General features: G+C 32.4%; 1 protein-coding gene across 4 annotated transcripts in view; it reads left to right on the forward strand.

Moving 5' to 3' along the window:
* The window catches only part of LOC118444692 (protein O-mannosyl-transferase TMTC1), a 158,000-nt gene extending 150,040 nt beyond the window's left edge, over nt 1–7,960 (forward strand). For 2 of the 4 annotated variants that reach the window (XM_035873204.2, XM_085659755.1), the window contains exons 14-15: nt 668–797; nt 2,499–7,960. In XM_035873204.2, coding sequence (XP_035729097.2) covers nt 668–797; nt 2,499–2,684 — 316 coding nt within the window. In that variant the 3' untranslated portion in view covers nt 2,685–7,960. Of the gene's footprint in view, nt 1–667; nt 798–864; nt 970–2,498 lie in introns of those variants that run through there. The other 2 variants (XR_014982645.1, XM_085659754.1) reach the window with 2 other exon arrangements.
* The last annotated feature ends 19,079 nt before the right edge of the window (nt 7,961–27,039 follow it).

Raw genomic sequence — 27,039 nt, forward strand, 5'->3', positions numbered from 1 at the left:
ATTAATGAGCTATGAATTCTTCTTTCGGTGAATGATCATATTAGGGAGGGTAAGAAAATCGATCGATCCGTATAAAGGACGAACAAAGAGAAGATGGTAAGTATCATCGGAAAGTCACGGGTCAAACATATCGAAGGGGTGAAGAATCGTGTGCCTTTGCCTTCTCAGCAACCCCTATAACCCCTACGACGAGCGTCGACCTACTCTCCAGATGCAAACACCCCGTTCACCCTCTTCTCCATCACGTAAATATGATATTCTCGCATGCGCATGTGCGAAAGAGAGATAATCTATGGTAGGGATCCGTGAATAAATTTGCCCGCAAAGTAACGCATAAAAAGGGTATGTTCTTTACGAATTTGTTTTATAAGAGCATACTCGGATGGGTAGTCAGTGATGAATTTATTTCAAGCCGGACAAGAAGAAATTTTCTTTTTCTTTTTTTAGACTTAGATTTTGATTATGAAAATGATAACTTGATTTAATGGGCTAATAGATAGACTTTGTTCCTTTCTTTTTGCTGTTGGTTTCTTTTTTTCTAGAAACAATGAAATATTATCATATGATAGATATTTCTAGACAAGATAATTGTGTATGAGACATGAATTATTTATTTTTGAATAATACATTTGTTCATCGTCGAATCGATAATATAATTGTGTTTCAGATGGCACCTGATGTTACGAGCGAAAAGGGGTGGCTTAATATATCGAGGTGATCTTTATATTCGTGCGTGGCAACTTCAGAGTGAATCTCGTCAAAGAGCTCATCAACACCAACGAAATCTTTGTCTATCGGTAAGTACGATCTTTCACTTTATAACTCTAAGTTTAATATTAATAAGATGAAATATAAAATTATTAGATTCTTCGGCTGACCTGATATGAACAATATAAAACGAGAATGAGATATATATTTTCAATATAAAAAATGCAAGAAGAGAAAAGAGACATAAAAAGAAAGAGAGAGAGAGAGAGAGAGAGAGAGAGAGAGAGAGAGAGTACTTCTCGCTCTAGATGAATTGCGTGTGATTATGTGCGTATGGGCACTCAAAAGCACGGCAAATAATAAATTTTAATAATGTATCGATAACGACAGCCACGATAGTGTAACAGGCACGAAGGTTGTGCCAATGCGAATTGAGAAACGGACAAAAGCGGGTCACAATTTTATGAGCATAATAAATATATAGACACGTAATATAATAGATCTCAACTTTACTATGCGACATTTCAATAAATTTTTATCGTTGGTCTTTTTCCTTTTTCCGATCTCTTTTTATAAATTTATCATCATCCGGAAATCCTTTATTCGAGTATCTCAAATAAACAAATCGAATTATTAGCCACAATCGAATGAATTTCGAGCGATTTTTTTTGTCGTTCTAGTTCTTTTTATTTTCTGCGTTTAAGATTTAATCAATATCTTCGTTTCCGATTAACAATTGTGAATGTCTTTTTGTTATTCGATAATAATATTTTTACAAGTATATCATGTTAAGATTATTAAAATAAATTTTTCTTAAATAAATAATATGTATAATATATATATATATATATATATATATATATATATATGTATGTATGTATATATATATGTACACTGTCGTAGAAGCTTTATTTAATTCAGCAAATTTCTTCTCGATAAAAATTCCTCAACCGCTACCAATCATTTATCTCTCACGAAAAACTACCAAAGTACGATTAATTTGGAAGGATCTTGTCTTTCCTCTACTGGAAAGCTTTGGTATGTATCGACATAGTGGTATCTTTGGCCATTTCCCTAGCGCGTTTCCCCTTTAAAAGATTAATTAAACTTCCCTGGTCACGTAGTATCGCTATAATTTCGATCGAATGAATTCAGCTTTCTATCGAGTCGTTTGCTCTCTCTTTTCTCTCTCTCTCTCTCTCTATCTATCTTTCTCCCCTCCTTCTTTCACTAGTTTTCTTCTCACGGGATGGAGAAAAAACCCGAGCACGATTCGTTCCAGTCATTAAAGATTCAACTCGTAAAAACTTACGCAATTCAGATCGTAGCGTTTCTTCCTTCCTTCCTTCGTTTCTTTTACAAGCTCTATTTTCTCTTTTCCTCAATTTTCTTTTTCGTCTTCGCCAAAGTTAGCCCTTATAATTATTGCAAATTCGTTCGACTTGTGTCAAGTAGAACGAGTTTGGAAAATAGGCCAGGAAAGACTACGATGATGACTGTTACAAAAAAATCTTATTAGGAGTTCTATTTTTTCTCGTACTCGCAATCGTATTCAATATTCATTATTTTTATATAGCCGAATTTATGGAAATGGCTTTTATATATTGAATAAAATCTATCGATTAGATAGATTTGGAATAATTAGATTTTAAATAACGTTCATACAAGTTCTAAATCTTGTTCTTTACTATTACATTTTGTAATTTAAATTCAAAGATTCTACGAAACTTAGAATTAGAAGATCAATTCGTGATGACGGTATATTTAAGTCAAATTATCCTCTGTCGTAGGAGGAGAATTGTTCAACGCCTCGTGTCGCGAGCGTGTCGGTGCAGTTGGAACAAGACAGCAACAAGTCCGAACAATTGGAAAGGGCACCTCGTTGCAGTGTACGGACCTGTCGCCAAGCGAGAAAGGGAAAATCTCGTGTGACAGCACCAGCACTTTTGGTTCAAAATCTTCTTGAGACACTTTAGTCACGGTTTTTATTGTCGAACGAATGTCTTACGATTGAACGTGATGCTTCTACGATACTCGGAAGAAGAAGAAATGAAAGAAGCGGGAAAAGAAAAAGAAAAAAAAGAGAAGGATTTTCAGCGCGAGTGTTTATCCGCTCTCGGTGAACGTTGCGACCCGCGATTTCGTGAGTGGTATGAAACTGTTTTATAGTTGTACGTTAAGAAGAAAGAAAGGAAGAAAGAAAGAAAGAAAGAAAGAAAGAAAAAAAAAGAAATATAACAAAGAAAACGCGTTTCAACGTCTCTTATCGTTTTTACGTCTTCTACGTGTTTTATCTGTGGTGTTTTTTATCTGTCAATCAAGAGAGGACACTGGCCCAGACTCTTCGAATGGAACTTTGTGAGTTTAGACCAAAGGGTGAAAGATAGGTAAAAAAAAGTCTAAAAGAAGAAAATAGAGGGAGGAGAAGGGAAAGCGCGTGAAAGGGAAAATCAGAGAGGGAGAAAGAAAGAAGTTTTTCTTTTTGTGTAATTATTTGACAATACGATGCTAAACAAGATTCTTACAAGGTCCGAAACTGTAAAATGAATTTTTATCAACGATTCAAAGAGATCGAGTTGCTACGACGACAATTAATCCTTCCGGTGTCTTAGTTGTAAATGCAAGAAATTTCACAAGTTCGCGTTTGAATGAAACGAGTTCAATAATTATAATTTATTATTTACATTATATATAATAAATAATTACACATTTTCATATTTTACTTTTTTCGTTTATTTTAATTTATGAATTACCATATAAATTCAAACAAAGCATTTTATAAATTTTTTATAAACTGTTTGTAGTCGATCGATCGTAATACGTCAAACTAATCATACTTTCTATATATTACAGCGATCGACTTTGAGGATGAGATTAAGTATAGAGAGAAAAAAAAAAGAAAACAGAAACGAAATAGAAATTAAATGCGTTTGTATTTGATTTCTTTTCTCAACAAAACCTTATCAATTCAATGAGAACAGGAGGAACTTAGTCGCTCTTTCCTATAGCGAAACTCGTTTTTACGAACAATAAAGTCGATCTCCCTCGACGAGAAACGCGAAAAAGGATCCGCCAAGAGATATCACGTAATTGTAAATATCATTATCTACTTTCTTCTTTTTTCTCATTCTCTCTCTCTCCCTCTCTCTCTCTCTCTCTCTCTTTCTCTCCCTCTCTCTCTCTCTATTTCTCTCTCTATTTCTCTTTCTCTTTCTCTCTCTTTCTCTCTTTCTTTTTTTTTTCTTCTTAGGAAAGAAGAACTCGAAAAGTATCGGTACCGGAGATTTATTTTTCACACGAAAAGTAACACTATGCGAGATGCTTACAAGTCACGCAAAGTAACATAGTTTCCTTTATTTCTTTCTCTCTATCTCTCTCTTTCTTTCTCTGTTTCGTTCCGAATCTTTCTTCGTTTCTTTTTCTTTTCTTTTTTAATTGATCGTTATTTTTTCTCTTTTCTCTCCCTCTCTCTCCCCCTCTCTCTCTCTCTCCCTCTCTCTCTCTCTCTCTCTTTCTCATACACACACACACGCACACAAGTTTCATTCTTTCTTCACTGACACAAACATAAAAAAATTATAACTTTGTGCACATATACTATACATACACGGTGCCAATTTTAGGATATAAGGAATGGTATCATTGATTTAAGGCGTTTCGTACAGCTTTTGTATGAAAACTAGATGAAAGACTTGATAAAAAAAAGAGAAAAAGGAGATAAAGGAGAAAGAAAAGAAAGACGCGAAAAAATCTTTTGAGCTTTACACGAAAACGTTTCACTTCGAACATTTCGTAAAAAAAATTCTAATGCTTGTATATATAGTATATATATATATATATATATGATATACCGCAGAGGCTTTGTAAATTTTCTTCTTTCGTTTCGTTTTTCGTGATTCGAAATATACACGTCATACATTGCTGACGTGTATTTATTAATTTATTTATTCGCTATCATCAAAAATGTTTGGTTTACGATAACAATTTTGCAGAAGATAATTATTGATTTATAAAATCTATTTTTTCTATGGTTCACGCATTTCGATCTCTAAAAAGATGATTTCTTTTCTCTCAAGAAAGACTCGTCGTATTCGATTTTTGAAGATTGGAGTGATGTTAAAAGGAACGTTAAAATGTATACATCGAACGTGTTTTAAAAGATAAAAGTTTTGTTTTTTGTATAATTTGTAAATAAATCTTTCGAAAATTACATTTAATGTAGGAAGACAGTATACGCCTCGTACGAGGAACAGGAACTCGTTTTACAGTGCGATCAGAATTTCACATACATATTTTTATAATATGTTACACATAGGAAGCTGAAATGAAGAAAAGAACATATATATATTATATAGGAAAAGATATACAAACATACATACATACATACACACACATACGCACATACACACACACACACACACACAACGTAATTAATAAAATAATAGGATAGGACAGGATTATTTTACGATACTTTTAATCTCCATATTTAAATGGCTCTTGGCTTCGACGGATAAAAATAATGCGCGAAAGGTGCAATGTAAAAATTCATCGTATGATATTAAAAATCAATACAATTAATACAACCTAATTCCTTGAATATCCCATGCGAAACGATAAGACTAATATATGTATAGTCTTGCGTTACTTTATGAAATATTTGACGCAGCTCCTCTCCCTTTCAAAAATGTTAATCAGTGCTATTGATGCGTTTCAACGAAAACTCATTTATCCCTGATTCCCGATAATAAAGGTTAACGAGGTGAGATAATCGATTTAATTAAATTACAAGCTGGCAACTAGATTTCTTTTTTTTAAAACGGATAAAAAGTTGTGCAAGAGGATTGGTCATATATCTATGCAATGTGAAAAAAGGAAAAAGGAAATAGATAGATAAAAAGAAAAAGGTGGACACAAAAAAACAGCAAGAGAAATCAGAAAGAAATTACAAAATCGACTAACGTTTGCTTCGATATAATCGATTCTATATGTATGCATGCACGTGAGCGAATATGAAAGTGTATATTATGTTAAAAATAATATTTAGCATGTAAATAAAATGTCGAATAATGGTATATAATTATTTTTAAGAAATTTTATTATACGATGCTACGAAATCAGGTATATGATCTTATAAATATGAAATATTCATTTCATAAAACACATGAAATATCTTGGCGAAATCATGAAGAATTTTTTTCGATAAATTATCTTAATTTTTGTTTATTTACAACGTTTATACGTACTTGAGATAACAGAACATATCGTATTAACAACTCGCGAGCTATAATCTCGAACAATTAAGTCGGATAAAAGAAATTTGCTGTCCTATATATTTTGCAAAATATCTATTATTCAAACTGACGGTGATGATAGTTATTTGAATATTTAATCTTATAAAAAATATAGACTTTTAAATTAATTGATTGAGTCAATCTTGAAAAAAGTAATCAAATTTAAATGTAAATTTGTTTTTATGAGAATAAAAATATAAAAAATATTCGTTTAAAAATCAAACAATTATATTTTTTTTTCGAAAGAAACCAATAAGTTCTTTTTCTTGAAAACCACCAATAACTTTTTATATTTGATTATAATGTATCAGACAATCATTTTAATTACGCCAAGTATATTTTACCTTTCGTTTTAATGATCAATCGATAATACACTCGTAATATTCGGTCACTAATATGCTGATGGTATAGTTTGTTATCCTCTTCGCCAGTCGATAAACATGAAAAATGCAAATAAATTGTACTTTCACAGGTGCACTGTTCCACATATTTAACATGCCTTTCTTGCTTATTATGAAGAGTTTCCATCAGTAATTATATCCCTCCTCTCTCTCTCTCTCATTCTCTCTCTCTCTCTCTCTCTCTCTCTCTCTCTCTCTCTCTCTCTCTCTCTCTCTCTTTGTCTCTTTTTCTCTCCCTTCATTAGCAAAAGATATTCTATTAATAAATAACGACCAATACGAAAATAAACTGAATTGAATATTTTTCTCTTAACGAACTGATTTTTGCTTGTTATTTTTTAGTTTATAAATCATACAAACTCATTTACATCATGAAATTATCTTTCTTAACAATTCGATTTTTTTCTTTTATATCGATATATATTTATTTTGTTCAAAACTGAATTAGCAAAAATTAAATTGAAAAAAGAAAATAATAAAATGTGAGAAGTACGTAAAATAAAATTTTCAAAACATTATACATTTTTTTTTAAATTGATCTTTATTCATTATCTTTTTCTCTTTACATTTCGATTTCTGAAAATATTTGTTCTTTCTCTTTATATTTTTCTTTTTCTCTTTCCGGCCTGTGAGAATATAAAAATTTTAACACGAAAAGAACAGGAATATCGTAAGAAAAAAAGAAACAAAAAATCCATCGATATTAAAAGGTGTAATCGATCGATTTTCTCTTGTAGAAACGTTAAACGAAATCGCTTACTTGACCTTAATAAAATCAAATTGTACTTTTGTTCTTTTAAAATTAAATCTTTCTCCGAAAGATCTAAGATAATCGTTTACTTATAATTTACAGTTAAATTAAATCCTTTTTCTTATTATCATTCTCTTTTCTCTCTCGTTTATCATATCTGGTCTCATTTTATAGTAAATCGAATCGAACAAGGAAAGGACAAAATGTGTTCTAGAATTAATGTGATAAATTAGAAACATCAATATGTTGGATAATCTAATAGAATACGGTACATCTCGAAATGCATGATATTGAATTTAATTTTATAAATAAAACAATCATATCTCATTCATATATTTACACTATACCGAACATATTACAGAATTGAAAACAAGAATTGTTTTGTACAACAAACGTTCACTCGAAGGAATTCGACCAGTATTGTAGATTCAATAAAATTTTACCGCTCTTGAGAATCGAGAGAACAATCAATTATCATTTGATGTTAAATTCTATAAAAGAATGAGAAAAAAAGAGAGAACAAGAGAGAGAGAGAGAGAGAGAAAAGAGAAGAGAGAGAAAGAGAGAGAGGGGGCGGAAGGAAGAGCACAAATTAAAACGTTTTGCTCATTGTCATCAAATAGGAAGATAAAAGAAATAATGAAATTACAATAACATGTCATCACGCCGATCAATGAGAAGAGATCGCCACGGAAACGCTGAAACGTTGGCCGTGTGCAATAATTAGTCGCAATTCGATTAGTCTCTCTAGGTTATTATTCCATAGACCAGTTTGTACATCTAATTACAGTACGTTAACCACGCATACTCATTGTGAATAACAACAATTATAAATTATCATAATAAAGTGTATGTTTATATACATATAGAGTCTGTTGGATTGATGCTTTATTAAACCACCTACCTCTATTAGATATCCTTTCCTTTTACCACTTCCACTTCCACTGCGTATTTTATTCGATACCAATATTGACGACAACGTCACCGTTGTTCGCACTCAATCAATTACCCTCGCGGTTCGTTATTTAATTATCGTCGTACCAGCTATTGTCATCGTGGCTTATAAACGAGCCCGAATTTTCGCACCGCAAATTTCTATTACTCCAGGCACCACCAAGATATCGAACAAACCATGACAAGAATTTCTAGAACGCAAGTCTCCTCATCGATCTCCCGGGCGTTCTCGAATTAGGGTCGTTCTTGTGAAAGGTGTTTTATTTGCGAAACCATAGCGGTATTTTAGACATTCGGAAAGTTAATTGTTTTATAAGGAATTCGGATTAAACAAAAAATACGTGCAAGATTATTTAATATACGATATGAATATTTCTTCGAATCTATTGACAAATGACGTGAATCAATGACTAATTAACTTTTTTATATCATCTCTATAGCTGAGAATCTTAAGTTTTTTTCGCTAAATATAACTCCCAAAATTCGAACATTAATTTCAAATTTAATTTTTAATCTTTAACATTACTTTCAATTATTCATATAAATTCTTTTCTCAGTAAAAAAAAATACTAAAAAATACTTTCATTTTCTATTCCAAGTTTGAATCAAAAAGATTTTATATTTCTGACAAAAATGATTTAAGAAGAAAAATTATATGTTGTATTTTGAAAAGGATGGCAAATCAGTGACTCTTTCATTCTACACACCTGAGCATATTCAGACAAAAAGTGCACGTAGATGATTTTGAAGAGTCGTTAACATTATGCTCGATTCACAATGAATGAGTACAAACGCTTTCTATCTTACTCTCTTTCTCCTTTTCTCTTTCTCTTTTTATCTTTATACTACTACCACGCCCTTGGTTGCCTCTCTGCTGCCTCACCCTATACTTCCTATGCCACAGTACCATAGAAATAATGGAGCCCGCCGCAATGCAGAATTTCGGTGCGCCAGTAAGTATCGTGTAATTTTAACGGTAATTGCCGGCGGTTTAACGCGCCACAATTGAAATAGCCCTTATTTTGTCGCCCGGGTTTGGAACACTGTAGGGCGCAAGATAGGATGCTGTAAAGAGAGAAAAAACGAAAGAGTGAGAGAGAAAGAGACAGAGAGGGGGGAAGGAGGGAGGCAAAGACGAAAGATCGTTGAAAAAGGACAAAAAAAGAACGGAAAGCAGATGTAGATACGTTAAATTTTATCATGGCTATCGTTAAAAAAACTCGTCGTTTTCTCTTTCATTCGACACACACCTTCCCAACCTAAAAGCTTTCCCAACGGAATAAGCTACGGTTAATGTTCTGTTTCTGTGCACGACAAAAACGATTAATACGAAACAGCATTTGTTATCTTGGATTTTTATTTTTATAATTTTAGTTATGCCTAATACGTTCGCTGTCACAGATATCATTATATTACAGCCTCTTAATTTACTCGATTATAATGATGTTCTCTCTTTTTTTTTATCAAAAATTATAAATCGTTTTTTTTTTATATAAAAAGTCTTTAGAATCAAAATAACGTTTGATGAAAAAGATCGTTTCCGTCACCAAGGATCCAACAATATAACTTTTCCTTTTTTACAAAGCAATATGAAAACGTTCAAAAAATCCCTTTCATCCGAGATTTGATGTCGATACATAGACGTGAGAGTATAGAAGCCGATGATATTTCCATCGGGCCGTTACAGCGGCTCTATCTAGAAATCCCGTGACTGAACACGAAATGCTAAGAATAAAATAAATTCCTTTCTCAAATGGAATTATGGAGAATGGGAAAAAGTACAACGCCCAGTACATCTCATATTGCATTTCCAATAAAGGTCTCATTCACCTATACTCATAATTTCATGGCCTCGATACGAAAATAAAGGGAAAAAAAAACAAAGTTCGAAGAAAATATATCTAATGTAATGTCAAATATAATTGAAGACGAAGAGAAAAAAAAATGAAATGGAAGAAAAATGAAAAAGAAGTTTCTATCACCTTTTCCATTAAGCAAATCTGAGAATTATATAAACAGTATTTCTAACAAAATAACATACGCAAATAATACGATTTAAAAAGTATTTTATCAATTAATCGAATCGAATTAATATAGTCCTACGACGCTTGATCTAAAGTCTTCAAAGAACAATAGAACTGGTTTCGATTAGGCTTAAATTAAAATTGCAATAAATCTAACTCTCGGATTGATATCATTTTGTAAACAGCAATAACCACAACTCTTCGCTCACATTGTAAATGTATCGTAGATAAGAATTATTATTGAACATGACAAGTGCGAATAAACAGATTACATATTTGTACAATATATCTATGCTGTGTGCATGATAAAAATTGAAAACAAAGGTTTCTTTGAAAAAAAAAAAATTAAAAAATGAAAAAAAAAGAAAAAAAGAAAATCGTATCTCTAAAATCCTATTTACAAAGAGTACTGCAAACAAGTATTTCCTCTGTCAATGCGATCGAAAGCTCACACGTAGAAGCAAATATCCTATCGTTAAATCCGATGAACTCTCACTCTTTCTCTCTCTCTCTCTCTCTCTCCTACTTCCTCTTTCTCTCTCTCTTTCTCTCCCTCTTCTTCTCTCCTTCTTCCTCTTTCTCTCTCTCTTTCTCTCCCTCTCCCTTTCTCTCTCTCTCTCTCTCTTCGATCGTCGATGTGTGTACTAAAAACGTGATATGCGTCAGTTCCGATACCGATGGGACGAATTATTCAGAAGATAGAGAGAAGAAAAGTGAGAATACTTTCGTATACTTTGGAGCGGTCTAGAAAGATCACGGTCAGAGTAAAGCGTTTGGGAATATCTCGCGCTCGCTGACGATGCGGTTTGATTTACGTGGCGCGAAAGGTAGGTATCACGTTTTCGATGGGCGGATTTCCCGATAATGGCAGCCGGATCTACATGATCCTGGCACCACGTGGGAATACGAATCCGGACATTATCCTGGCGAGGGCTCCACGAATGGTCGAACGAACGAATGAGAGCATGCGTGGGAGATAGCTCGCTAGCAACGACAACAACTACCTAGACGGTAAACGTAAAATGGATCTACCTGGTCCTGCATCGACTCTACCTACGTGATCAGGATTCGTCGAACGTAGAATACGCCTTTACGTGCCTAATGACCCTTAACCTCCCATTCCATAGCATAACACAGCACAGCACAGCACAGCATACAATCCTATCTCGCTCAATGTTACCAAGCGCGAGATCCAAAATGTTTTAAACGACGGAAGCCGAAAGGCCGATCAACAGGAAAGCGATGCGAGGACTCACCATGCGTAATAGAAACGAAACGATACGTTCGTTCGACCGGGAAGAATCGGTTTCGAGATTTTAGTACGATTACTCGAGTTTTCCCTCGGGTTTCCAAGTTTGTTCTGACAGCAAACAAAGTGCAAGAAATTCAATTCGAACTAGTACTCCAATTGTCTTTAATTTTATTATAATTTAGCGACGAAAGTTTCAATATGTTTCTCTTTGTGTAAAATTTTGCTAAATTGATTAAAAATATTTGTTTATAAAAATTATCAACGTGTTATAAGAATTAATAAGCAATAGGTACATTTAATCGATGAATCGAGAAATAACAATAATAATTAAATTCATAAAAAGATCGTATAACATGTGATCGTTATTTTTTTTTATATTTAGACTACCTTGGGAAAAGTAATTTTACAGAATGGTCGGAAGAGAAAGATAACAGATCGAAAAAACTTTATCGGCTATGTAGCATTGTTCCGGAGAATTTCGTGGCAAACCGAAACGAGCATGAAGCATCACGATATAAAATCGTGGTATCGTTTCGTTCTGCATTTTTATGTACCGTAAACCACTGTGGATTGCACCCCATTGGAATTGTGCAGAAACACGTTACGCGTACTGTCTCCAAGTAAAAGAATAGACGAACATTGTAAAGGACATTTTCATGATGTATGTATACGTATGTATGTATATACATAGTGTTATGGAACAACAAATCTTCTTTACATTTCTATGAATAGAGAAAAACCTTCTTACAATAGTATAAAAGTAAATTCCAAAACTTCAAGTAAAGTATTTTTATTATCGAGCATATATTATTTCGACATTATTTTCATAATACTCATTGAAACGTACAAATAAGAAAATATGTTTCATTCCTTCGATTTCATTTTCACCAGAAAACGATTGTTTTTGTCGTCATGTTATACTAATACCCTAAAAGTACTCCATCGTTTGAAAGTTGTACGTAGCAAAAAATTCATAATAACAGCCACGACATTATTTTGAGAAACTAATAAAGCTGTCTCAAAGAGTTTAATAAAAAGAACGATAGCGTGGGTACGTTTAATATGCTCGTTACGAACGACGTTACGTAATTGTCTTCAATTTATTTCTCTTTCTCTTTATCTCTTCCTTGAAGAAAGCCGAAAGGTATGGCCATTTTTGGCAACGAAGAAAAAATAGAAAAAGAGATGGAGGAAGTTGGAGACACGAGACACCTCGTAGATCTCTCTTAAAGCAAGTTATTACCTCTTTTTATTACCATAACGTCGCTACGTGTATTGAATACACACATTATTTGTTGGACCACATACTCTAGAGATTTTATATCCCTTCTTTCTTATTTGTTTCTTCTTCTTACTCAGTTTTTCCACTGTTTTATTCAACTTCTATTTCTTCAACAAGAATCCATGGAGTGATCTTTTCTTTTGCAAAACCCCTCTCTCTCTCTCTCTTTTTTTTAATCGAGGTTCTATATTTTCCATTGAAGAATTTTCAACGAAACAGGACTACTATGTGAATGAACCAACTTTCCTTTTTTCGAATGCATCCATTACAAGTTGAAATTTTATCCTACGATTTTACGATACTGAACTTTGAATACAACTTGCCGATGTAAAAATTATTCTAACGTTTAAGATCTTTTGGCATATTACATTTATCGTTCCTTACGCTACACGTCCGTATACTACTCCTGACGATGCGTTACGACTTTTTATATGACCCTTTTGTTATATTAGCATCTGGAATATCATTTAAGCGTGACAATTAAAATATTTACGCTTACGGCGTACTGCGACTCAGTTTGCAAATGGAATGTAGAAAAGAGGGAAAAATTTTGTGACAGAGAAAGAAGAAAGAAAAATGAATAATACTTCGCAAAGTCACGATTCTTTCCAAGTATTCGAGAATACTAATAAGAACGCATTCGTAACGTTGCGAAGATCGTGCCATGCAGAATGATTTGCAAAATGCTTCTCTGCACTCTTGAAAGCCTTTCCTTGTACTCCCTCCTGTTAAAGAATTCGAAAAAAGAGGAACACTCAGGAAGGAACGATGCATCAGCAGAATCGATACTCCCACCACTCGACTAGACGATAAACGATAGTACGCTTGCAATCGTGGACTAGGTCGCTTCTCTCGTTTCTTATAAAATTCATTTCGACATATTAGTTTTTATTTTCATGTTGCACCATACGTTTCTTTCTGTATATCGAATTCAATCGAAAAATGTTCAAATTCGCATAATCCATAATAACACAAATTTTTAAAAATGATAAATAAAATTACTTATGGAAGATAACGAAAATTTATATCCAAACATAACATTATTCCAGTAGACATTTTTTTTTTAGATTATTATTAATTAATATTTTTCTTTCTTCGTTCATGCCAATGTAATTATAAATGTATTAATGATGAATTCTATTTCAAATTCGTAGCATTCTATGAATTTCTGGTGAATTCTAATGAATGTACACATACGCAAACCAGCGAATAATCGTCGTGAACAGCAACGATGATGGCAAAGGGTATACCATCTAGCCGCTACTAAAATGCTCATCGACGATGTAGGCGGTATTTCGAAAACCGTAGGCCGATACTCGTTCGCAAGCTGAAAGAGTATCATCGTTTGTGAACGAGCAACCACATCGGCTCGCTCGCTTGCTCTCAACCAAGCAAGCAAGCAAGCAAGCAAGCACGCACGTTCGTTCGCAAGAGATCGACAGGCGAGAGTACCGTTGCACTAATGAGCCGTTAATGGTAAATAAATGGACCGGCAAGCTCGTCTGTGTTGCACAGGGCTCGTGGGACGTGACGTCAACCGTACGTCACCGTTGATTAATGAGTAAGCTTTGTTCCTGCCGAGGTCAATTACATACAATCCCCCACCTTTAACTCTCTTTCCATATCTGCTATGTTGTTTTACAAGTCTTTCGTATAGGATGATCTACCTAAAAAAAAATAACTGAATTATCTTATGAATATTTTTATCACTATACTAACAGGAAAATAATTAATAATCATGTTTTTACAGGTGTTACACTTTCTTCATATTTTTGCAATTGCTACAGATAATTATTTTCGATTGTATTATAACGCATGATAGAACACATGATATTCGTATACTCTTACTAATTTTAAATTATAAAAATTAGACCAATTCCAAAAATACAATTTTCCTTCTCTGTAATAATGTAAATTTAAAATTATCTTAAAAATTCTATCTCATTCTTGTTCCTTCTACAGACAATCAAGGTCTTTTCTTACAATGATTACCATACTACATCTATACTATACTATCTCTTTTACAAGATTTCTTCTTGTTCTTGGGGGGGAAGAACAACGTTTTGCATAATTCGATGAGCTACTTCGATGTATAACCGTGAAAGACCTTTTTCGAAGTACGAAAGGTGAAAGAAAGGTGCGAGATCACAGTATGTCGTAATTACGTTGTCGACATGAGCTTGATCGATAGTTTCGTTAATAGAATGGTTCTTTAAAAAGGCAAGCGTTTAACTGTCGCGATATAAAGAAAAAAAGAAAGTATAAGAAGATGAAATTATTTGCGGTATTTGGTTATCTTTTAAGATGTTAAAACTTCATCTAAAAATTTCATTCTCTGAAATGCTGATTATAATTGGATTAATATCATACCTTTCTATGATGCTGCATTTATTATCATATAGAAATATTCTATTGATTCTTAATGGCAATACATGGATTACATTTTCGTGTATCGTCAAAGTTCTAGATCATAACGAACTATCTATATATATGTAGCCATCTGTAATTTCACGATTCATCGAGCGTGTTCGTTGGCAGTGTACACGATTATCGATTCAACGCTCGCGACGAGGTGTCACTCGGTAACAGAAATATTGAGAACCCAGAGGAAAATTTATTGCTATTCTGAAATCGTATCACTACGTTTCAGAATATACGCATATGTATTAAAATTTTCTTGCGATATATGAAATAATAAGAAATAAATTCGAAATAAGATTAAGATTGTGTGTTCTCAATAAACTTCGACGTCTTCTTTTTATATGTTGTCAAATTTCAGTCAAATTTGTATACATATTCAACGCTATTAATTTGATGTTCTCTGAAAGAATGAAAATTGAAAAAAAAAAGAATAAATAAAAATCGACCGACCGAATTGTAAACGAATCTCATTGTCCGTTGTCAAAATAGATTAATTAATACTCAACAATTTCGAAACACGAAAGTAATATTATATAAACATCAAGCATGAAGTATTAAAAAAAATATAAATACAATCTAATGTATTTATATATTATTCTAAAAATATTATATTATTATTAAAAATACTATCTAATGTATTTGTATTCCTTACCCACAATGCGTTCGAAATCTCAGCTGTTTAGAGATAAAAGAAAATTCCGCTTCTCTCTCAGATAAATAGCTTACTTTAGTTCTTTCATATTTACACACAGATATGTGTACAATCTTATATTGCAATATCGTAACTAAAGATTATTTCTTTATATATATATAACGGTTGTTTTATATTACAAATCTCTCTTTTTCTTCCTCAACTATTATTCTTCTTTTCTTTACGTACAACATATCTTTTTTAACGATCCAACAAAAAAGAATATATTCGTAAAACGATTTAAGGAATTCGATGCCAAAGTTTAACGTCGTTGCGACGCTTTTAAAAGGTGTCTCGTCTACCAATTCGACGAACTTCTAGGCAAAAAGTCGCAGACGCGACGAAACAGACGGTATTCTCGCATCGATTTTTCAACTTCTTTTATATACTTTCCAAGAAACTACCTTCTATGCTTGTCATGCTATCAACTACAATAAGTTCTGATGATCAAGTTAGTAACAGTGAAACTATCTTATATACTATTCAAATTAGATCTGCATGATAAAATAAAAGTTTGTTACATTAATTTATATGTATTAAAAAATTATTAAAACTAATCGAAATTACATATGATATTTCATTAGATTGATTAAATAGATATTGTTATCTATTTCAAAAAATCTTTTTGATTCTTAATTTAATAGATATCGCTATTAAGTTTATCTATCGGTAAAATATAATATTTGTATATTATGTTTTAACTTTCTTATATTTTGAAAACAGAGACATTATATATTATGTTACAGAAGCATTCTTATTAGTGCGCAAAAAATATAAAAAAGAAACTTGGAAACTCCGTCTGCAGTACTTTGTCAAGCGACTAATTTCAAGCGCAGTAGGTACCTGCAGTACTACATCGATATGACAGTGATATATTCATAACGTCGAGAGTCTTACGAGCGCGCGTAAATCAACTTCCGAGTAAGCTCGGCACGTTCCTTGTCGATTCTTATCCCGAAAGCTCAAAAGCTCTGCTATTTGTTTTCGCAAGTCGAGCTTTCTTCTTTGAAATCGATCCACTAAATAATCGATTCGTGAAGCAAGAGTCTTATATAATCATGTCATTATTGATGTAACGATGTCTTTATAACAACGATGTGTATGTATTTTATTTTAAGTATAGTTTTCAAAAGAAAATACTTATAGACTCTGATATGACGACAGTATATAAAAAGATTTGTTGTTGAAAGTAGACGGGAATTCCGCAAAATTTCACAGACAATATTTTTATAAAATAATTGTGTAACAATTGAACGTCAACTATTTTTTTCGATGAGTCTTTAGGTGTGTATCTTTCGAGAGTTTATGAATATTTAACTGGTTTTTCAGAACGACTTTGTAAATTTTTCTTCCTTTTTCCTTCTGTGAACCTTTAGACATTTCAAAGCCGTCTCACCTTGATCAAAGAGTTGAAACGCTTTTTATGATTATTCGGCTTAGGTGCTGACACCTTTCCCTCTCCCTCCTTCTTTCTTTTACATGAATTATTTATTCTATGAATAACGAACCTGTCAAGAGCTATGTCGATGAAGTGCTGTTTTAAAGTTATAAATTAGTTCTCTGTCAACGCGTACGTAAGCTGGACATGAATATTTATTTCCTTATTAACGAGTTTTCTATCTTCGTGTATTCTTGCTGCAATGCCAAAGAATCCCGCTGTGCATTGATAAACAATTAGTTTCATACGTTACAACGTTAGGTGTCCTGAGAAGTGACCCGTAAATTACCATATTACTTTCATAAAGGAAACTACTTTCTTGTACCGAATTTAAAGGACAATATTGCATTCTCTTTCCTACTTCAATCTACAGAACGAATTATATTTGATAGTACTGCAATAAATTAAGACTGATTTTAATAGTGTCGTAATAAAAAATTTAATTCGTAATATCCATTTTTTACAAGTTCACCTTGAAATCCTATTTGTTATCTTAGGATTAAATTTTTAGGAGTTAAAAAATTAAAAGATAAAGTTGAATCAAAAAAACAGAGATGGAACTCAATAAATATCACTCACGATTAATTGCTTCGAATTTGTATATGTAACACGAACAAATAGTATCTATATATCTATATGAACATTACGGTTTGACCAGATCTCAAAGTTCCTTCGCTCACATATGAGAAATAAAGAGGTTGTTTGCAGAAATTTTATCTATATAAAAATTTCCGAACATACGTATTCTCTTTCTCTTTTATCCTCTGAGAACATTTTGATTCAGATACTTTAATAAATCCATTGCTCCAATCATAATTATACGAACATGCTACATGAATCATTTCCATTTGGAAACATTTATTGATACTATGTACATCGACCTCCGCAGATCTATAATATTTTATAAATTTATAATTATCATATATTGTGAGAAAATATGATAATATATTGATTAAGAAAATATAGTTGCAATTATTATTATAGATTATCGCAACACATGGATATATGATATATGAAGCATGATCGAATAAATCCAATGATCTTTCGAAATCGATAAAATACGATTGGAATCATGGAAAGAGGATAGGATGGAATGATGAGACTTTCTGATATGAAATTGTTTCAACTATACTGAAGCAGATACAGAATAGGCCGATGTCGTAGTTAATAGTTACGGAAAAACACATATTATGTATGTGACTGTGTGGTCTATACCTTATTAAATTTCTCTCTCTCTCTCTCTCTCTATTTTTCTTTCGTCTTATCACACTTCTTTTTCATCTCTTGTTTACTAATTTATCCAAGAAAAAATATGTGTTATAAGCAAATACTATTTATTTTTTATTCTTAACCATAATTAAATTGACGTCAAAATATTCCTCAATCGATATTTTTTCCTGATTCCAGTGATAAAGAATTCAAGGATATTTCTATTCAACATTTTCCATATGATGCTTGCCAAAAGTGAAATTTTCTTGCGACTGCTTGACCGGACTCATTCAAAAACTGCCGCATTCCTCTTTTGAATAATGTGAGAAAAATAAATTTGAAGCAATACCTTTGATTCTTCTCCAATGCGTGACTTTGAAAATGAGGCTATAATAAAGGAAAAGAGATCGAAAATTTGTCGAATCCCATGAACAAATTCCAATATCATTGTAGTTTCAACTTTAGAACTTGAAACTCTTTTCAATTAATAAATTTATTTATCGTAAAAAAAACATTTCTCGTTTTCTGTCTATATAAAATTTTAACGGATATGTAAAGTGATGTAAAAAAACGGCAAAAAAACAAAAACATGATGAAACAAAAATATTCCACTAAAATGTATTGTGAATTGTGACATCGCGAGCAATATTCCAAACGATACTATCTTGTAAACAATATTGACTATGGCATATATTATTTTCCTGAACGGTTTCCGGTTAAAATATCAAATTAATGTTCACAATATTTTATTTATTATTTATTTTTCTTGATTTTAATGGATTATTATAAACGGCTATGTCAAAATCAGAAACGACTCATTATAGTTCAAAATGATAAGATAGACAAAGATGAAAATGGATGATAAAGGGAAACAAGATAGAGAGATAGAGATAATATTCTCCTGAGTATGATCTACCAGTATAACCATTGAATACTAACTTATATATGGTGATGAAAAGTGGAAACCTGCCGAACCCTAGGAAGAGGAATAGAAGGCGAATAGAAGAGAGACAAATATACAAAGTAAAGCGTAAAGAGAGAAGTACTAGCTTTCTAAGCCGCCCGATGAACAATAACGAAGCAATGCATATTTCATCCATATTCATTCGCTGTCCTCCACGTTGCCCTCGTTAACCTCCTCGCGCGGAAAAGTTATCTGAAACGAGAAACACACGTGCATATATGCACGAAATATCCGGAACACAAACACATGCGTGGACCAATAGACGAGCGACCAGAGAAGAGGCAGAGATACGATACGAACGATCGAATGCAGAAACATGTGTACATGTATTTACGTTTGTATGTGTTTTATACGATGTTGCTTCTCTCTCTCTCTCTCTTTCTCTCCCTCCCTCTCTCTCTCTCTCTCTCTCTCTCTCTCTCTCTCTCTCTCTCTCTCTCTCTCTGTTTGATTCTCTACGCTTTACCGTTAGAGCACGCATCGATTTCCAGTACCATACCACATGCACGTACAAATAATCGCAGAATTACTCTACATTTTTTTATTTATTATAATTTTTTACATGAAAACATGAATCAATGAACATTCGAATATTTAACTTTTCGTTCTTGAATCATTATGTATTTGGAACGAATTGTTTCCAATTGATTTCAACATTTCTTTAATGAAAGTAATAATTTTAATAAATAATAAAATATTAAAGAGAAATCTATATCTAAGGAGAGCTTAAAAACGAAGTTTGAAGTACCAAGCACGAAGGCGAATACAAATAAATCGATCTCCGTTTGAAATACGCTATCTCGCTAGACAATCCGAAGAGCGCTCAAGAGAAAAAAAAATAGTTGTAAATCAGTAGAGATATAGCACCACTGTGTGACGTCGATTTGTCTCCGGTGTCAGTCTGAAAGCGAAAAGGAAGAAACAAAGTAGAAACAAGGAATAACAGAGAGCTTCGAAAAAGGATGAACGAGGAAAGTCTTGTGAAAAACTTACTTCCAGTCTCCGGTCTGTTCTTCTATCTACAGCTAAAAATTCCAAAAGATGTTCGGTAGATATTTTCGCCTTGTCACGATACCTATTCTAGATAGAAATAAATACGACTAATTATGAAACGCTGAAAGCTTCTAGAGACATCAATGACCACCATGACGATTGCTAAAGAGAAAGAAAAACAAGAAAGAAAAGAAAAGAAAAGAAAAGAAAAGAAAAGAAAAGAAAAGAAAAGAAAAGAAAAGAATGAAAGTTGAAAAGAAAAGAGCCCCATTATTCTTTTGGCTTCTATCGTTCTTCCAAATCAGCCGACCATAAAAAACTAATTTTCTCTTCGGAAACGACGTAGCACACTTGCTTGCTCTTTCTGAATGATCCTCTTCGTTTTTCTTTACCTACGTGTAGTTTTTTGTTTTTGTAGGCTGTTCCATGGTAATCCTTATCGTTTATCCTTACGAGAAGGAAAGGATGTATGTATATCATTTTAAAGGCGTACTGTGCGAGATAAGTTTATAAGTAGTCGGCAAAGAGTTTCGTCAGAGTTGCGTAGCTCGTCTTACAAAGTTAGCAAGTAGTTTGCGCTGCCAGAATCAAGCCCTCCTCAATATATTATGCGGATGCTGCCGTTGCTGTATTCCACTTTTCTTCTCCATCTTTACTGTTTTCTTTTTCTTCTTCTTCTTCTTCTTCTATTCTTTCCTTGACAACTCTGTCGTCTTTGTACCTCTTCTTTATTTATCTCCTTCCTTTTTCCTTTTGTTTTTATTAATTTTTTATCGCTGTTTACTCTTGAGATAACCATAAACCTTTGCTAAACTTTTTTCCCTGTGACTGATAAGTAATAATTCAGAGTAAGTCCTGCAGCACAATATTTTTCACGTCTCATTATAATATGTACATATTATTAATACGTGTAAGTATAATGAAAATTTTTAAATATATAAACGTCTAATTCCAAAGTTTTCTTTATATATATTTTTATTCCATCGTTCTATCTTTTTTTGGTGTACGCGAAATCGACCATGAGGCAGTGTAATTTTCATGAAAAATTCGATTCCAGATTCAAAACGTAGGTACGATGACGTATCGCTTATCGTTTACCAAATAAACATCTTTAAACATATCTACGTTTCACAAGGTAAGGGATACAAGAAATAAATCGAATGAATAGTAAGCCACGCACGTTGTGATTGTGTGATTTGTCGTTCCCTTCATGTACACGATACGGAGAACGCAGTATGCGCACGCTTTAAAGTGTCAGAAGTTTCCAACGGATATGCACCCGGATACCTTATTTCTGAGTGTATTTTGAACTTTAACATATGGCTCATATTCACCTCTGGTACACCGATACCAGATCGTGCAATTTATCACAAAAACTGCAGTCGACTATTCACCGTTTTCTTCTTTCTAACTTATCCTTTTGTTCGATGTAGATAGGTATTCCTCTTCTGCATTATTTCACGATCGCACATTCCCATGCGATCTCGGATAAACACGATCAGGATATATATTTTATCTACGTAAAATGATCCGTGCAAATTCTTCACCTCACGTCATCCATTTTAAGAATCAACTCTCTCTCTCTCTCTCTCTCTCACACACACAAACATACATAGTCTATCATATAAGTATTAGTATATTTAAAAAAAATGAAAAAGCTTTTATCAGATTCTTGAAACGAACACTTAGCCGTTTTATTAAATACGATACTTGCAGAAGTATTTTACACCGCGTTGCATTTTAATAAACATAAAAGTAATTTTTATTGTAGATTAATCTATACATAATGCACTTTACCTTTATTATGAAGGATACGAGCCATGCAACATTGATGTATCTGCCCTTTTTTCCTCAAAGCCGATAAGAAGTTACACTCGATCGGAAAGAAAAACAACTATATTTCTTACTTCTGAAGAAAGTTTTGGAACCATTATCATTACCATGCTAGATTATTCAGGAAGGAGCTATCTTGAGACAATATTTTTTGTTCGATCTTTCTACTGTTAATTAAGAAAATTAAGAAAAAAAGTAAAAGAAAAATTTAAATTACGACGCAAAATATTATTAAATATTTTGCATTTGTTTAAATGATAGAAATCTCTGTTCAAATTTCTAATAAATCAATAAGAAAAACAACAATAGTACACGAAATGGTGTTCCATTATTATTATGGGAAATTGCGTTATTTTGCTTGTTCTGTCTCTTTCACGATAAGTAATACGAGATGAATTAAAATTTTTCGATTATTTTTCTTCGCAAGTAACGCGATTGGCTTTTTTTAAATAAAGGGATCAGAAGAGAAATAGAGAAAAAAATCAAGCGGCTGGAATATGTATATATGTATCTAACAGAGTAAACAATAATTTTAATCCAAACGAGAAACATCGAACTTTTGATTTTATTCGAACATACTCGCAAACAATAAACGAATCAAGAATCAACGTAATGAGTCATTTAAGTGAAATTCATAAGAGAAATATTTAGTTATACAAATTTTTATCATTTTTTCAATTACTATACTTTGTTGAAATAAAGAATTGCAATGTATTTATTACAAAGATCGATAAGTTTAATCACAATAAATGAAAAAATTCAATTTTTTTCTTGTTTAATTATCGATATTTAACTTTCCTATATAAATTAACTTTCCTATATAAATCTCAATAAACCTTATGTTCATTGAAAAAAACGGGACCAGGATACATGGTAATGAAAATTAAAAATTAATTAAATTTATTAAAAGAATTTTATAAATATTAGCTCGATGATAAAATTAAATGTAACGCAACTAAGATGGCGATGTAAAAGAAATGAAATAGGATCGTTCTTTTTTCAAAATCTTTCAATTACATCAACAAGTGCAAGATGTATAATGTTTTCGATGAAAATATTCTTTAGGTGCCTTTGAACCTCTCGTCTCGATCGCGTTTGGTGAAATCGAAATCTCTTGGAGACAGTCACGTGGCACGCGAGCAACGTCAACATCAAAACCTTTGCAAGGAAGCAGCATGTTCCACGATAGCTAAGTTAATCTGTTCAAAGCTCAGCTCGCATACTAAATACTCTCTTAGTGGGAACAAGGTGTTTTACCAAAGTGCTATGGCTCTGAGAGCTACTTAGGTATGTAACACTGTACCTAGAGTTCCAGTACGTGTCTGACACCAACCAGCCAGAAATATTTTCCAGGACCTTCCTTTCTTCCTTCCTTTCTTCTCTCTTTCTTTCCTTGGATCTCTCTTCCTTTTTCCTTTTGTCGCAAAGGAAATTTTTTCAGATATGATAAAAAAAATGTTATATGAACACGTCAGTAATTTGGCATTTTCGATGGATTCAATACCTAAAAGGAAGAACCGAGAGAAAAGTCCTCGTCTTTTAATTTATCAGTTGAATCGATGCGGACAATTACCAATTGCCGTCCACTCCGCATGAGAAACGACAGACGATAGGGAACGATCTTTTTTCGACGTTACTAGGATTAATGAATAATAGAGAACACGAATCGAGCATGGTTGAAAAACAGAATTTACGAGTTTAGTCAAGACAGGAGCGCCATGATTAATCTCCCCTGTGATTGATCAAAAGAAACCTGCAAATCTGGAGACAGGAGCGTCAATGAGCCGTGTTATCAAGCATAGTTTTGTAAGTAACACACGTAAGACCGATCATGATGGATAGTACCACTGAAAAGTTCTCTCTCGGGGTGATTGCAGGGACTTTAAACTAGGCACGTTGCTTAAGAACTTTCTACTGATAAAGCTCGTCTCTCTTTTTTATTTATTTATGTTTTTTTTTATATATAAGAGCACAATTTTCCTATATATTGCGTTCTTCACTATATTCAATGTCATTAGATTGTATAATAAAATAAAACATTTATATAATGTTCGCCAATGAAAGAAGATCATTTTCGTGAGATAGTAATTAAATTAAGGATTAAATGAGCTCATCTTTTTTTTCATCGAAAGGTTGAAAGTACTTATCAAGAAACTTTGAATTTGTTCGCTTCTAAACACGTAGGTAGATATCTCTTGAAAGCAAGGGAACTTCAGGAGGAATTCGATAGAGTGATTTGTCTACAAGATATCTTAAAGAATTTATCAAAGGAATGCTCAACTTGAGCTGTCTTCGATGCAAGACTAGATATTTCAGTCGTAATTCACTAAATTGAAATAACAGTAAAATGACTAAACTTTAATTACAACATAGATTTGATAAGCTATATTGGTGTAAAAGTTTATTAATAAACTATTTACGTTGCATTAAATTTCAAACTACGTCTTTAGCAACACTTATTAAATTTTATTTACTGCTTCTAAAAATATTAAATAAAGAGAAATTTATTAGAAGTTGATTTGTCATAAATTTAACCCTACACTTTAAAACGTATTAATGGTGATACATAATTCTTATAATAATTGTTATAATAATTAATTGTTCCTCTTCAACTCTCGCTAAATATTTATTTATATACACTTTATTGATTTTATTTATATAATAAAAAAGAAAATCCTACTAAAATAATCGACTTACTTTTGTATTGTAAGCTCAGTTTTTAAAAGTCGTTTTGGTGAAACTGTTACGAGTGTTAGACCAAAATTAGTTGTAGGTTTTACATTTTCGAGAAAAAAAAGAAGTACTATTTAATTTTAGCAATAATTAATGTATTTATAAGTAAATAACATTCTATTGTTATATAACTTGTTCATATATTTTTTTTTTGTAAATAAATTTAAACGCATGGTATTATGCATATGAAAATCTTTTATTATAACTTTTGTTTCTGATTTTTCTATTTTCTTTTTTCTTTTTTTTCTGATGGTAATTTTTATTATCTTTAGAAGGTAATTTTCTTTCTGATAGGATATTTTTCAATAAAATATAAAAATTCATTCAGCGTAGAATTAATGATTCAAATATGTGCAAATATTACACAAAAAGATTCTTTTGAAAGTTGACTTATTTCTATATGATATCTGTCTACCTTTACCCAGGTGGTTTATTTATATCGAAATTAATATTTACTTAGTAAAATATGATAGCCCAATCAACGTCGATATCGGGACTGCACTTTTGTTCGCTAAAATACGCTCGCGTTTTCCGTTTCATCGCTCGGATATTTCATCACAATAAAGTCGTCATACCTGATGACAGATTCATGCGAGGAAACAAGGCGTATGCGCATACAGGAAAGAGAGAAAGAGCGAGAGGGAAATAGAGGGTGAAATGCCTATAATTCATGGCTTATAACCGAATAAAATATTCCATCCATCAATGTCAGTCAGATTACAACGATCGCCAATTTAGGTATTCGAACGAAGTTCGAACGGAAATGATCGAACTTCTCGATAATCAATCAGGTACCCTTATGGCGAACATTAAAATCCCGTCAGGTTGTTTGTCTCTCCGTTGGTAGTATTCATACCAACCTACGATTTCACCTATAAAATGTCAAGCGTAATCATAACACCCGTTATATATGCTTTTTTTTCTTTTTCTACGATTACTTAAATCTCTTAATCAGTTCAGTGTCTTCTTTAATTGTTCCATTCAATTTATCTATTTTAATTTATTAAGGTATTGTCATGTAATCTCGTATAAATATCGGTATCTGATGAATTTATATGAATTAAATCTGAACGTTGTTGTGAAAAATAAGCAACTCTAATAATCGTATAAACTACTTAATGTTTTAATGTTAATATCGAACCATTTGCAAATAAAATATATTAATAAGATTGTTCTCTTTATAATTATATTAATACAGAAATAGTATTTACGTATATTTTTTATAACGAATATAAGATAATTTAATTTCTTTAACTGTTTTTCCTACGACGCAATGTCAATAATGTTTATTGGATCTACCTATTTCTATTCCTTGAAATACATATCAACCACAATCCCACTTAAGCTGCATCGTTCGACTAGTCGGATTTTTTGTTACAGAAATGGTGAACGGTCTACTTTCTCCCTCTTTCTCTTTCTCTCTCCTCCCCCTCTTTCTTCCCTCCCCCTCTCTCTTTCTCACTTTTTCTCTTTCTGTTGGGAAATTTCCCTTCACGCCAAGTATTTCACTCAAACGTCAATAATTGAAAAATATATTCGAAAAATTTACTCTCTTTATAGGCGACGGAATATTTTAGAAAGGAGTGAATGATGATGTAAGCTTCATTTGTTTATTGTATATTAAAAAAGTTTGCTCATTATTTTTAGGCACGTATTCTCTATTATATTTAAATTATGCTAACGTATAATTAAAATCTTCGAGGAATTTTTAAAATGAAAAAGAGGGAGAGAGAGAGGGAGAGAGAGAGAAAGAGAGAGAAAGAGGCCAATAAAGAGAAAGACAATTAAAAAAAAAATAAATCATTGATATCTTCTTTATTCTATTATAACGATTATTGTTGAATTCTGAAAGCAATGACTGCAACTATGTTAAATAGAATTTCAATTGTATTGTGAAAAACAGAAGAAACGAAAATGAAAAACAAACTCGTGAGCTTGAATGAAAATTGTAGATACGAATTAGTAAAGTGATTTCCTCGGGGAACGAGCCAGCATAACGCTTTTTGCGTTTCATTTACGGCCTGTGTTGGAATTTTTTAGATTCTACGAGCAAATGCGTTTTAACCGTCCGAACTGGCAAAATAACCCCCATAT

The sequence above is a fragment of the Vespa mandarinia genome, chromosome 10, assembly GCF_050613455.1.
Source record: "Vespa mandarinia isolate Hongniang chromosome 10, ASM5061345v1, whole genome shotgun sequence".
In the NCBI taxonomy this organism is placed as follows: Eukaryota; Metazoa; Arthropoda; class Insecta; order Hymenoptera; family Vespidae; genus Vespa; species Vespa mandarinia.